The following is a 12,363-nucleotide window of genomic DNA, read 5'->3' as shown; positions in this document are numbered from 1 at the left end:
TGTATTTCCAGTCTGTCGCAACTTTGGATTATTCCTGATTCATTGCTGCTGTTCGTGAGGATGCGGCAAATCCTGTATGATGGAAACATCTGACCAAGCGATAGCCTGGCTCCTCACCAAGAACTGGGGTGGTGCTGCTTGGAAGTCACCCGTCCTTCACAACCTCCTGTATAGCATGATCCTCCTTCACAACCTCCTGTGTAGCATGATCCTCCTTCACAACCTCCTGTATAGCGTGACCCTCCTTCACAACCTCCTGTATAGCATGATCCTCCTTCACAACCTCCTGTATAGCATGACCCTCCTTCACAACCTCCTGTATAGCATGATCCTCCTTCACAACCTCCTGTATAGCATGATCCTCCTTCACAACCTCCTGTATAGCATGACCCTCCTTCACAACCTCCTGTATAGCATGATCCTCCTTCACTACTCAGCTCTACAGCGGGACCTCACTTTGTAGGTTCTGGAATGCAGTAAGAGGCTTTAATTAATAGCTGGACATTTTTCACTTTATGGAATGAATAGTTCTTGCTCTTATATAGGACCCCCCCCCCCCAACCCCCTTTTGTCCCTTGAACTTCAGTCAGATACCTGCCCAGATTTTCAGTTTAACAGGCTGTTTCTGGTCATGCGATCGATCAGCCAGGAGAATGAACTTTAAGACCTGAGCCGGATCAATCCCCCATATGCGGACAGCTCTCTCTTTCTTGGAATCACGCCTAATCAGTAACAGACTTGTCAGACCTCTTATGTTGCCAAGGAATAATATATCTTAGACACCCATTAATCCGAACCAGATCATTTGGTATCTCTAGAGGTTTACATAAGATTTGGTCCCAGACACGTGATTGGATGGCTGTGCGACTGCACATGCAGACATCTTCTCTCACGGTAACATAGGCGGTTAGAGTGTGTGTGTGTGTGTGTGTGTGTGTGTGGGGGGGGGGGATTGGGTTGTTGTTGTTACAGTAACCAGCTCAGAGGCTGCGTCTGCTGGGTTCATTACTGGGAAGGAACAGATATGGCCACAGGCCCCCTCACATCATATGGCCGGGGAAAAGGTTACCGTGGAGGGACACGGGACGCAAATTGAGCTTAATCTGGGCTGGGGAAAAGGTCAGAGCAGGCATGGGTGCCTGTGCGTCAGGCAGGACTCCCGGGAGACAAGCACTAATTAGCTGGCTAACGTCCCGGAGATGGACAGCACTGTTGCAGAGACCTGGGCTGTGGGCGTCCGGGGACGCGAGGCGGCTGGAGGTACCTCGAAACAACGTCTGCCGGAAAGGAAAGCCCCGGAAGGGTGGTCGGCTTCTAATTTGCTCCTCGCCTCTTTTGATTGTGACAAGGTGATATCTCCACCCCCCCCCTCTCTTCCCCCCCCCCACCCCCCCCCCACCCCTCGTTAAAATAGATTCTCTCCCATCTCTGAATTCATGTATTTGCAGGTTGAATAGGTCAGGTAATTAACAGCCCCTGTTCTTGTTTGAATATTGACCAGGCTGGCATTGGGTGACAGGGCACTGGCTCGTATATCATGCTAATGTGTCCCGGCGGAGCCGGCATGGCCACTGTCTCAGACGGCAGCTCTCCCTGAGAGAAGGGAGGCGAGGGGGGGACAGACAGCACCCCTCCCTGAGAGGAGGGAGGCGAGGGGGGGGACAGACAGCACCTCTCCCTGAGAGGAGGGAGGCGAGGGGGGGGACAGACAGCACCTCTCCCTGAGAGGAGGGAGGCGAGGGGGGAGCCCACTGGCACCATGATTATACCCTGCGGCTCTATTGTTGGAAAGCCTGTGGTCAAACCAGCCCATAATTAAACTGCCATGGACTGTGGGCCCCTTTGTAATCAAGCAGGGGGATTCGTTTGTTAGAAAGCACCAAAGGGAACCGCGATGCAGAGCCGTTGGCTCAGTGTCAAATCCAGATATCAGTTTCAGCCCCGATGTGTCTTTGATGACTTTCGCACAAAGGTAATCACGTCACCCAATCTGCCATGATGCTCTCTGATGGTAGATAACGCGTCGTGGATCAGGCTGTTGTGATTGGACGCAACTCGCCGCGGTGGGCGACGGTGTGGGAGGGCGTACGTGGCGATCCGCTCGCATCCCACCGGACCCATCTGCCCAAATATGGCTCGCTGACGCCGACGGCCGACCTGCCGTGTGTGTGTGTGTGTGTTCAGACCTGCCGATATGTGTACCAGCGGTCGGCTTCGGAATACTAATAGATTTGACCCCTCTGGGAATAAATGTAAACGTGGTTAACCACACGCACACCCACACAAACCCTGGCACACACAAAAACACACACACACACACTCTCATACACACACACACACCACACCCACAGAACGCTGCTGCTGTAATGGTGAGGAGGAGAGCAAAGACACGGTGTGGTAGACAAGAGCTCGGACCGGCGCAGCAACACAACTCGGCGCGTGGAGGTGAAAGACGATGGATCACCGTTGACACACCTGGCTGGTGAAATGTCAGGTTATCAGAGGAAGAGCTGATCGATCCTTCAGGAAGGAGGCTGATTGACCAGACCCGGTGGGATCTGGAGCTTCTGCTGGGCCTCCCACAGGAAGCCGACACACAGACGCACAGAGACGCTCCGAGTGTCACGTCATCCACTCATGGAAACACAGAGATGCTGTGTAAACGGTTTGGGATTGAAGATTCGATCGGTGGAATCTCGGCTCCGACAGGGAGAGGATATCGATTTGTTGTCGTGTTTTTCGGTTGGAGCGTTCCGTTTTCCCTCTCTTTTTCTCATTACGTTATCATAGCCTCTGTTTCCCACTGCATTCTGTTGCCTTTCCCCCCACCTGCTCTTTGATGTCCATATTTAAGTTGGCTCTGTAAGGTTTTTTTTCTTTTTTTTTTCTCTCAATTAACCAAAACAAGAAAAACATAAATAAAAGTGCTGTTTGTTCAGGTTTGGGAACAATGAGAGAGTCTGGTCGAGGCACAGTCTCAGCTGGGTCAGAGAAGGAGCGCTTCATCCGGCCCTCTCTGGGAAACAAACACAAACACCCATACTGGGGGGGGCGGGGGGGGGCAGGGTGCCCCCGCCGTGCGAGGAAGGAACTTACTGTAAGCCAGGGGAGGAGAGAGGGAGGGAGGGGGGTCTGTGTTCACATACACAACATGTATACATGTAACATGTCACAAGATTGAAAGGAGAGGTTTGGGAGGGGGGATGGTATGCTCTTCGCTTCAAAGTTCCACCAGTGAGAAGGTGCCAGGAAGCCACCGAGGCGTTTCGGCTCAGGCGGACGTGACACGCCACATCTGGTTCTCGCGCAGGGGCTCGTCGCGCTCCTGTTCAACTGAACGTCCTCAGCTCTCTGGGCTCCGAGGCGTGAGAGAGGCCTGTGGCCTCCTGCTCTGCGTGTGCTCGTGAGCGTGTGCGCGTGCAGGCTGCTCGGGCTGCGCTCTCTGGGTTAGCTCCAGGCGAGGTGACCTTGCCTAGCCAGTCTGGCCCAGCCTGGGGCTGTTGGCGTCCTGTCCCTTCCAGGGCTGTCATCACGTCAGGACTCGTGACGATGACTCACCCTGCCTGGCCCCTTACTGCCCCCTACTCCTGTCTTTGTCCTCTTCGTCTTCTCCCTCATCCGCTCTGCCGGGTTGTTTCCCCCCTCTACTCCGAGAGAGAGAGAGAGAGAGAGAGAGAGGGAGGGAGAGAGAGAGAGAGAGAGAGGGAGGGGGGGAGAGGAAGAGCTGATTTGTCACTTAACTCTGTTGATGTTTCCTGCTTTAGCAGGCCACACTGATGGGGTTTTAACACACTGTGTGCGTTAATGCCTGTGTGTGTATTCGCCCGCGTTACGGTGTATGAGCCTCACGTCACTCTCGTTTGTGTTCCACTGTCCTACCCTGCAGCCCATGTGTGCATTGTCCATCGTAGGATGGTGTATTTCCCCTTCACATCATCACCGACAGGGCGCACCGAACGCGTACTCCCATACTCCAGCGTCAGACCACATATATTTACTTGATACCAGTCACAGGTTCACTTACAGCATGCTGTTAAAGCACAGAAAGAGTCACTTAGTGTAGCTGGATATGCTCCTAGGCTGAGGGTGCGGTTGAGGACAGCTGGGAGCCTCGTGTGTTTGTTCAGTTATGGTGGTACAGTAGAGGCCGGCGGTGGGGCTTGATGACACCTTGGTTACCATAGATGTTATCTCCAGCTGGCTTGGCGAGGTACAGCATGGCACTAAACGTTTGGGTCTGTCTCGTTCTCTGGCAATCAGACTCTCTGTCTCTCCCTGTCTCTCTGTCTCTCTCTCTCCCTGTCTCTCTCTCTCTCCCTGTTTCTCTCTCTCTCTCCCTGTCTCTCTCTCTCTCTCTCCCTGTCTCTCTCTCCCTGTCTCTCTCTCTCTCCCTGTCTCTCTCTCTCCCTGTCTCTCTCTCTCTCCCTGTCTCTCTCTCTCTCTCTCTCTCCCTGTCTCTCTCTCTCCCTGTCTCTCTCTCTCCCTCTCTCTCTCTCTCCCTGTGTCTCTCTGGTTCTATCAGGCAGCCGAGCTCTGCCTTTTGTGCGGAGCGAGACGTTTCCTGTCGCTTGATGCTGTGTTTGCTTTTCTGAGCCAGCTCCCAGGGCTCTGTAGCTGTCTGCTGTTGTTCCAGCATTCACGGCTGCCCTCCCCTCCTCCCTCCTCCCCTCCCCCCCAACACGCCCACAGGGTCGGGCCAGACCAGGATGTGTGTTCAGGTTCGTCGAAACAGGCTTGAAACCCCCCCATTGAACTACCCCCACCCCCCCCCTGCCCCCCTGTCAGTCGTCCCTTCTCTTCCTCGCTGGTCAGCCTGTGTGCCATTGTCTGTTAGTCAGTCCCTGTTCTGTGTGTGTGTGTGCGTGCGTGGACCCGTGTGATTGTGTTCCTGTGGTGCTGAGCTGCAGTCAGTCCATCCACCCAGGAGAAAGATACAGGCAGTATGCGAGGAATGTCCGCCTACAGAGCAGGGCATGTCCTGCAGGCTGGGGAGAGAATACACGGCCCACGTTGGATCCGACCTGGACTGTGCTACTGGTCTGCTCCACCGCTCCTGTCATCACTGGGCTGAGTGGAAGGGAGATTCTCTCTCGCTCTCTCTCCCACTCTCTCTGTCTCTCTCTGAGTGGATTGGCTTATCATCACAGTACCGACAAAAAGCTTTTTTTTTTTTTTTTACAAGTCCCGTGCCACCACAGTATTGTTGACTTCACAGGTCAGAAGCAGCTGTTCTATTTGTCGTTCGTTTCCCTTGAACTGGACCTAGCAGCATCTGGTCAAAAAAGGGGTGGATCTGGGAACCCTCTGCGCTGGGTGGTGGCCTCCCTGACCTGGCCATGACAGCCCGTGGGGGACCAGCCAAGCGACAGGGGGTGTCACCCCGAGGGGATTGGAGGATAGCCAATCCAAAAAGACGAATGGGGTGTCTGGTCTACGGGGGGAGGGACGTTCCCAGGACAGCCTATCCTGGCCGGGGTCCCTGTTCCCAAAGTCTCCTCTGGCACCACATGGAAGGGAAGGACACAGGAAATAGCTGTGTATCCTACAGAGACCCCCCCTGACTCCTGATAAAGGTCTGGAGAGGGGTGTGGGGAGACAACAGGCTCGGTCTTCTGGTCACACACTCTGGATGGTGTGTGTGGGGTGGTGGTCTGTCGATGCACACACACACACACACACACACACACACACACACACTTGCACATACTCATTGAAATCCTGGACGTGCTACTGTGCAGATTTCAGACCGGGAAGTGGAGAGATGACATAACAAAAGAGCTTTAAAGGAGCACTTGGAAGAGCTTGTCATCTCGCCGCTAAACAAGTCAACCAATGCCGTGGTCTCAGAAGGCCACGTGGGCTGGCCTATCCGCTGCCGTAGTCGTTGATGCCTTCTGGAACCTCATTAGCTTTCATTTGCGCGCCTTGCTTCCTGTGCTCACATGCGCCGGTGAGCCGTTTAACGTCCATCCTTGGTCCTAAGCATGCTTAAGTAGGCCATTAGTACAGGCCATTACTTTCCTGTGGAGGAGGAACAAGTGAGAGTGTCGTGTGCTGAAGCTCATTGTCTGCGGTTTCGCTCCCCCCGCTGCACTCCTTTGTACTATCCATCTTTCTATATGTCCATCTATTTGTTTGACTTTCTTTTTCCCTCCCTCCATCCATCACTCCCTCACTCTGGCTCTCTCCGTCTCTTCCAGAACATAGACGTGACCAACTTCAGCAGCAGTTGGAGTGATGGACTGGCATTCTGTGCCCTCCTGCACACCTACCTGCCCGCCCACATCCCTTACCAGGAACTCATCAGTCAAGACAAGGTAGAATCCTGTACTGTCCGCTAATACCCCCCCCCCCCCCCCCCCCCCCCCCCACACACACACACACACACACACACACACACACAGTCAGGGGACTGTTACTCTCAGAACAGTGGGGTCGGAGCTTCATCACTGGACCCTCTGCTAGTCATTTTCAAATTAAAACCGTAAAACAAAAAAAACGGTGAAATATCTGACGAATGCATATGTTATAATGTGTCACTTCTTGAGCCAAGGAAGCTTATATGTCAAATAAAACACAAAGAAAAGCCACATTTTTAGACAAGTTTGTGGTAACGACAAAGAAAACTGTCATGTGTCTGCTTAGAATGTAGTGTTTTGCGTAGTGTTTTGCGTTCTTGTCAAGTGACGCGAGATCGGTTTGAGGGGCCCCTCATTGGCACGGGGGCCTGGGGCGGCCGCATCTCCGCTTCTGCACACTTTGGGGGGGGGGGGGGGGGGGAGGGAATTGAGGAACTCACAGGGTAAAGAAGCATCCTGCATCCACTCAGCATGATCTTGTGACACAACAAACCATCTCTCACTGGGGATGAGTTCAGCGTCTGGACATGTCCAGTCGTGACCTGACGGGAGGGCAGCATGGAGGGAGGTAGAGGAGGCCTGCCAACACAGCCCAGAGGACTCCACCTCAGAGCCAGGGTGACGAACGAGGAGGGCTGGCGCCGGTGGGGGAGAGGATGGGGGGGGGGGGTCTCTGTCCTGATACGAGACAAAGCCACCCGTCAAGCTCGTCCTCCTCGTGAATTATTCAGCGGGACTGTGTTGGCTTTGATACAGTCTGCCGAGTGACTCCCCACAGCAGGCCCTGACAGCAGGGCTAGATGACTCCTTCCTGAGAGCCTCTGAACTTCCTGGAATCACGTCTGCTCACTCCCACTCCATGATCCAGTCAGCGAGGGCTGCTCGACCCCAACGGGGAATGTTCTGGTAGTGTTAACATGACTTCGCTATTATCTGACACCTCAGAACTGTACAAACCTCGGGTTGAAACATGGCTTTTCGCAGCGTTGTCAGACGACGGGGAGATGTCTAAAAGAAGCAGTCTCCCCTTTCGTAGACGTGGCTGCCAAAGTCAGCTACTTTGATGGTCTGGGTGACAGGATCTCAGAGAGATCAGGAACTTCTGTAGCTGTACCCCCCCCCGCCCCTACCCCCCAACCACCACCACCACTACTATCCCTCAGACAGACAGATGTTTGGGCCTGGTCCATATGAGGTTAGGACCTGGGTGACCTGGGGTTTCTTTGTTTATTCGGGGAGATCTATGTGTTGTTTGTTGCTGTCTGGGGGGTTCTCCGTCGTTGGGGAGGGGAGAGCCATGTGTGGGAGGAAGAGGATGAAGGCGAGGTTGTGTGTGTGTGTTTGTTATGGCGGAGCATGGCAGCCATGTTTGTTTTTCCTCAGGGTCGGAATCTGGCTCTGGCGTTCCAGGCGGCGGAGAGCATCGGCATCAAGCCCTCCCTGGTGAGTGTCCTTCCTCCAGAGCCCCCCCCCCTGACACCAGAGGAGCTGGAGAAACACACACCAGGCCCGCATTTGGTCGTCCACACAGAAATGCAGTCATCCTTTCCCAGTTGATATCAGTTTCATGCTCATATATCCCAGGCGGGATTACTTTCTTCTTCTTATGCTGATGAATATTTCGGTATCCGGTAAACGAGTCGGTTTCAAGTCATGTTGATCATCTATAGAGACCACCCCAACTGACACGCAACACAGCCAGGCCTGCAAGATGCTATTGACTTTACACACAACCACAGACACATTACACACATATACTCAGAGCACACACAACCACAATACACACTTATACTCACTATCCTAACCACAGATTTGGAAAATATCAAAACGACTCCAGACATGTAGTATTTTCTTGACATGAGGATGTCCTTGGCCAGTCAGTGGAAAGGCAGAGTTTTGTGTTGATTTAATATATTTTGGTGAATGAACCATTTTTCAAATGTCACCTTTTTTATGTGTACTATAGTCTGTGTACTAGGATTTTATGTGTCCTGAGTCATGGCAAACTTTTAGTTGTTGGCATTGTCATTTGTCATCATGTCTGCTTCGGTGAAAATGTGCCCCAAAAGTCAATATTCTGTCTACTGTAAAAAGCTGTGTGAGTGTGTGTGTGCGTGTGTGTGTGTGTGTGTATGTGTGTGTGAGTGTGTGTGTGTGATAAATAAAGAAAGAAAGATCAGTGTTTCCCACAGATTAGAAATCTAATTGTGGCGGGGAGGGGTGGGGGTTGTCAGACCAAACAAATTAACAACAACTAACATATCATTTCTGCATTAGGCATGTAGCAACGCTAGTGCTAAACAACTATTTAACTGGTCGGCTCCATGACGCCGGGTAAGTAGCTAGCTCTTGAGACTTCTCACCAAAAGAACGAAGGGGAAACTTCGAGTACTGTAAGTCGCTCTGAATAAGAGCGTCTGCTAAATGGCTAAATGTAAATGTGAGTAAGGTACCTAGCGAAAAGTAGCCTCAACTTTCCTCGACTTTTAGCTACGGCACTGATGCTGAAGGCTCGCTGATATAGCTGTCGGTCTTACTAGAACGGCATATGTATGCATTGTTGCTAACGTGTGCTGACGTTGTGACTGTGTGCATATGTGAGAAAGACGCATGAGTGACAGAGAGACGGAGGGAGAGCAGGGGAAAGGAAATGCAGCTGAACGAATACGCTGCGTGTTTTAACCTAAATAGCGATAAAAAAAAGTTTTACGAAACGCAATGTGTGGCGGCCGGTGTTGATTCTGTGGCGCACCGCCACACATTAGTCTATGTGTGGGAAACACTGAAGATGGAGAGTGGGAGGTGGGGTGAGAGGGAGGATGAAGGAGGGAGAAAACGAGAGAGAGAGAGGTACATTGTTTCTGTGGGAAATCAGACATACTAGGGACACAAGTGGTATAACAGCTTCCACATTTTTGATGAAGGAAGGTAGGGTTTACTTTGATACTCATTACACCCATTTCCAGGTGATAATGTAAATGGGGTGCCATTGGCTGGGTTCAGCCAGGGTCAGGTTTGAAGTGTTTAGGAAAAGGGCCGTCAACAGCTTGATGACTTTGAGGCGGTGGATGTTAACTCCATAATCAGATTCTGGGTTCATTCGACTTTGCACACAAACCACATACACACACCCACACAAACTGAAACAAGGTTTTAGACTTAGAGGATTAATCAGGATCTCTAGACATCTCAAACCCTGCAGCCAGATGGAACAATCTATCCGTTGACAGTCAAACTCGGTCTTCATTCAAACCCCTAGGTCGGTGTATTACATTGAGCTAGAACTATGTTGACTTCTCTAGCTTAGAAGAGGGTTGCTACTAGTGCATGGGTGTAAATACACTTGTACAGTCTTCTGTATGTGCAGACACTGCACTGCACTGGTCCTTGGGATTCTAAGCTAAGTTGACAGTGTCATCCCTGCCCTACATTCCTCAGTTTACCAATGTATTTTAGAACCACGTACTCAGAGGCCAGTCTTTTGTGCCAGTTAGTCATAGGGGAAACGCTGGGGTCTAATGGGTACTTGGAGGTTTGCCTTCTCCTAAACCCGCTGAAATGTTCAAATGAATCCATGAGAAAGTGTTTTAAGGGCACACTAACCTCAGGGAGCACTAACTAAGTCCTAATGGGCTGGGAGATAAAATCCCGTAATGGAAATCGGCCATTCCAGACGGTTTTAATGTGAATGTAATGGGAATATGTGGTTCACTTCAAGTCTGGCGTTTACACAGAAACAGTCACATAACTGCGGTTCCATGGCATGTCAGGATAAACGTGATGTTAGGGCACGTCCGACCCCACTGAAGTTTTGGTCAAGACTATACACTGCCGAAAATTCTCCCATTCCACGCTTTTTGAGCTACCCAGAAAAAGCACTATGGACCTGTTATAGAAAACTGACGGATAATATACTCTTGTTAGCATGCGTAGAAAAGTCAAATCCTGCCAATCGGTTTCCAGTTTGCGTACGCTACATAAACCTACGCATGTTTCTATTATAAATCCGAACTATTCCTAAAATGTTGTGTTCCTGAACGAGTACATATCCTCAACGTCTGCACAACGTTTGGAACTGACAACCTGAAGTGCGTCCAGAATTATCAGTAAAAACAAAGAATCATATAAGGCAATATAGCGCGCATCAAGTTGCACTGTGTAAACGTAAAGGTTGTGGGGGAAAGCAATGCCTTGAACGAATTAAATAGTTATTCCTCCAGGTCGTGTCACTATAACACCAACACCATGTTAGTACGCACGATCCAAGTGTATGTGGAAATATCTTACTCATGTTTATGTTTTGATAAGCTGCCCATTTAGCTTGTGAGCGTACGTGCTGTCCCAGATAGCCACTGTCTTTGGTCCTCATATTTGTCCAGACAGGAGATTGCTTATGTGTGGTCCACCGACCGACACGTGACTGTCCCTGCTTTCACATTAAGGCTGTTGTGTAAAGCTGACCTCGGGCAAGCTTCTGTGACGCTGATCCCTAACCTGTAGCCTGTAATAGCCTGGCTGAGTCTCTGGGAAGTCACTGTCTGCTTAGATGGAGGGCTTGAATAACCTAACCACGAGCACACCCCCATAACTCACACACTCCCAGTACTTGAACCCGAGGATAGAGTCAGAATTGTATATGATGGAAAACAATAACTTTCAGTATTTATTATTTATGTAGGCTTTGAATTCATGCCATTCAAATATTCGATATGCATCTAATGTGTTCCAGCTCCTCCACTGGACTGATAATATTATTATTGTGTACGTGTGTGTGTGCATCTGCGTGTGTGTGCATCCGTGTGTGTGTGTGTGTGTGTTTGTGCCCCACAGGACATTGATGAGCTGATGCACACAGACAGACCAGACTGGCAGAGCGTCATGCAGTACGTCTCCCAGATCTACAAGTACTTTGAGACCTGACCAGGGGTGGACATGGAGGAAGAGGAAGGCACAGCAGCACTTTCTGCCTAGTACCCCCCCCCCCCCCCTCAACCCCTCTTTTTCAACATGAAGTTTTACTGTGCCCTTCTCCATACAGAGTGATGACCCCCCCCGCACCTTCACCATCCCATGCAATATTAATAGGGACGCTCCAGTGATTTTTCTGAGGTTTGAACTTGCTTGGAGTTGCTGTTTGCTAGCTCCTTTATCCTGTTACAGTGTTTAAATGGTATAGGAGTTCACAGCAGGTGGGATACATTGACATTAATATCAACCTTTTGTTGTTGGCACTTAGGATGTACAAGAAGGAATGGTGGAACTGTTTCTTGAGTTTTTGCTTAAAGTCCAGTTATTATTTGGAAGGTCACTTTGAAAAGATGAAATGTCTGGCTTTCTAAAGGAAGCCTTTGCATATCATAGTCTGGAGTCAAGGTGTTATCGGTGATGCTGCACAACCTATCAATTGCAAACACCTCAGTAGCTACGCGTTGCTTCTGACAGTTTTCCCAGATTTACACTATTTTCCCACAAAATATTGATACAGAATGTGTAGCTGTTTGAATGGTTCAGGGCCAACCACTTTATATTGTGTCCTCCCTCATACAGTCATTTTTGTTTTTAGACAGCACTATTATTATGTCATAGTTCTTAAGTGAATCAGTAAAACACTACATGTATAAAGTAATACCATGCTGAAGATGTCAATTACATTTCATTGTATGGGCTGGGACACTTTATATAGTCTGTGGTACGTGGAATGAAGGCAACCATCCATTTTCAGCTGCCTCAGACAGACAGAAGTGTTATTTATTTATTTACATACAGAATGTTCTAAGAAATGTAAAAATAATAAATTGAATGTTTTCTATTTACCGGCCTCTGAGATGTGCTTGAATGGGTCGATGTCCCATCTAAGTAATAGATGGTTAGTGTTGAATAAAGTTTTGTCAAGCTTTTGGCGTTCATCAACGTTCATTTCACTCTTATCAGCTGCTAAAGTACAAAAACAATAAAAAGTGGTTGTTTTTCACAACAAACTGCCACTGACACAGGTAACATTACA

The 12,363-nt window shown here is 50.0% G+C and overlaps 1 protein-coding gene across 6 annotated transcripts in view; it reads left to right on the top strand.

The window, feature by feature from the left end:
• The window catches only part of specc1 (sperm antigen with calponin homology and coiled-coil domains 1), a 59,620-nt gene extending 47,382 nt beyond the window's left edge, over positions 1–12,238 (top strand). For all 6 annotated transcript variants that reach the window (XM_047020004.1, XM_047020009.1, XM_047020006.1 and 3 more), the window contains 3 exons: positions 6,201–6,317; positions 7,743–7,802; positions 11,190–12,238. In XM_047020004.1, coding sequence (XP_046875960.1) covers positions 6,201–6,317; positions 7,743–7,802; positions 11,190–11,279 — 267 coding nt within the window. In that variant the 3' untranslated portion in view covers positions 11,280–12,238. The remainder of the gene's footprint in view (positions 1–6,200; positions 6,318–7,742; positions 7,803–11,189) is intronic.
• Positions 12,239–12,363: the final 125 nt, after the last annotated feature.

The sequence above is a fragment of the Hypomesus transpacificus genome, chromosome 5, assembly GCF_021917145.1.
Source record: "Hypomesus transpacificus isolate Combined female chromosome 5, fHypTra1, whole genome shotgun sequence".
Taxonomy (NCBI): Eukaryota; Metazoa; Chordata; class Actinopteri; order Osmeriformes; family Osmeridae; genus Hypomesus; species Hypomesus transpacificus.
Note: the sequence above shows the minus strand (reverse complement) of the source record. Positions and strands in the feature narration are given on the sequence as shown.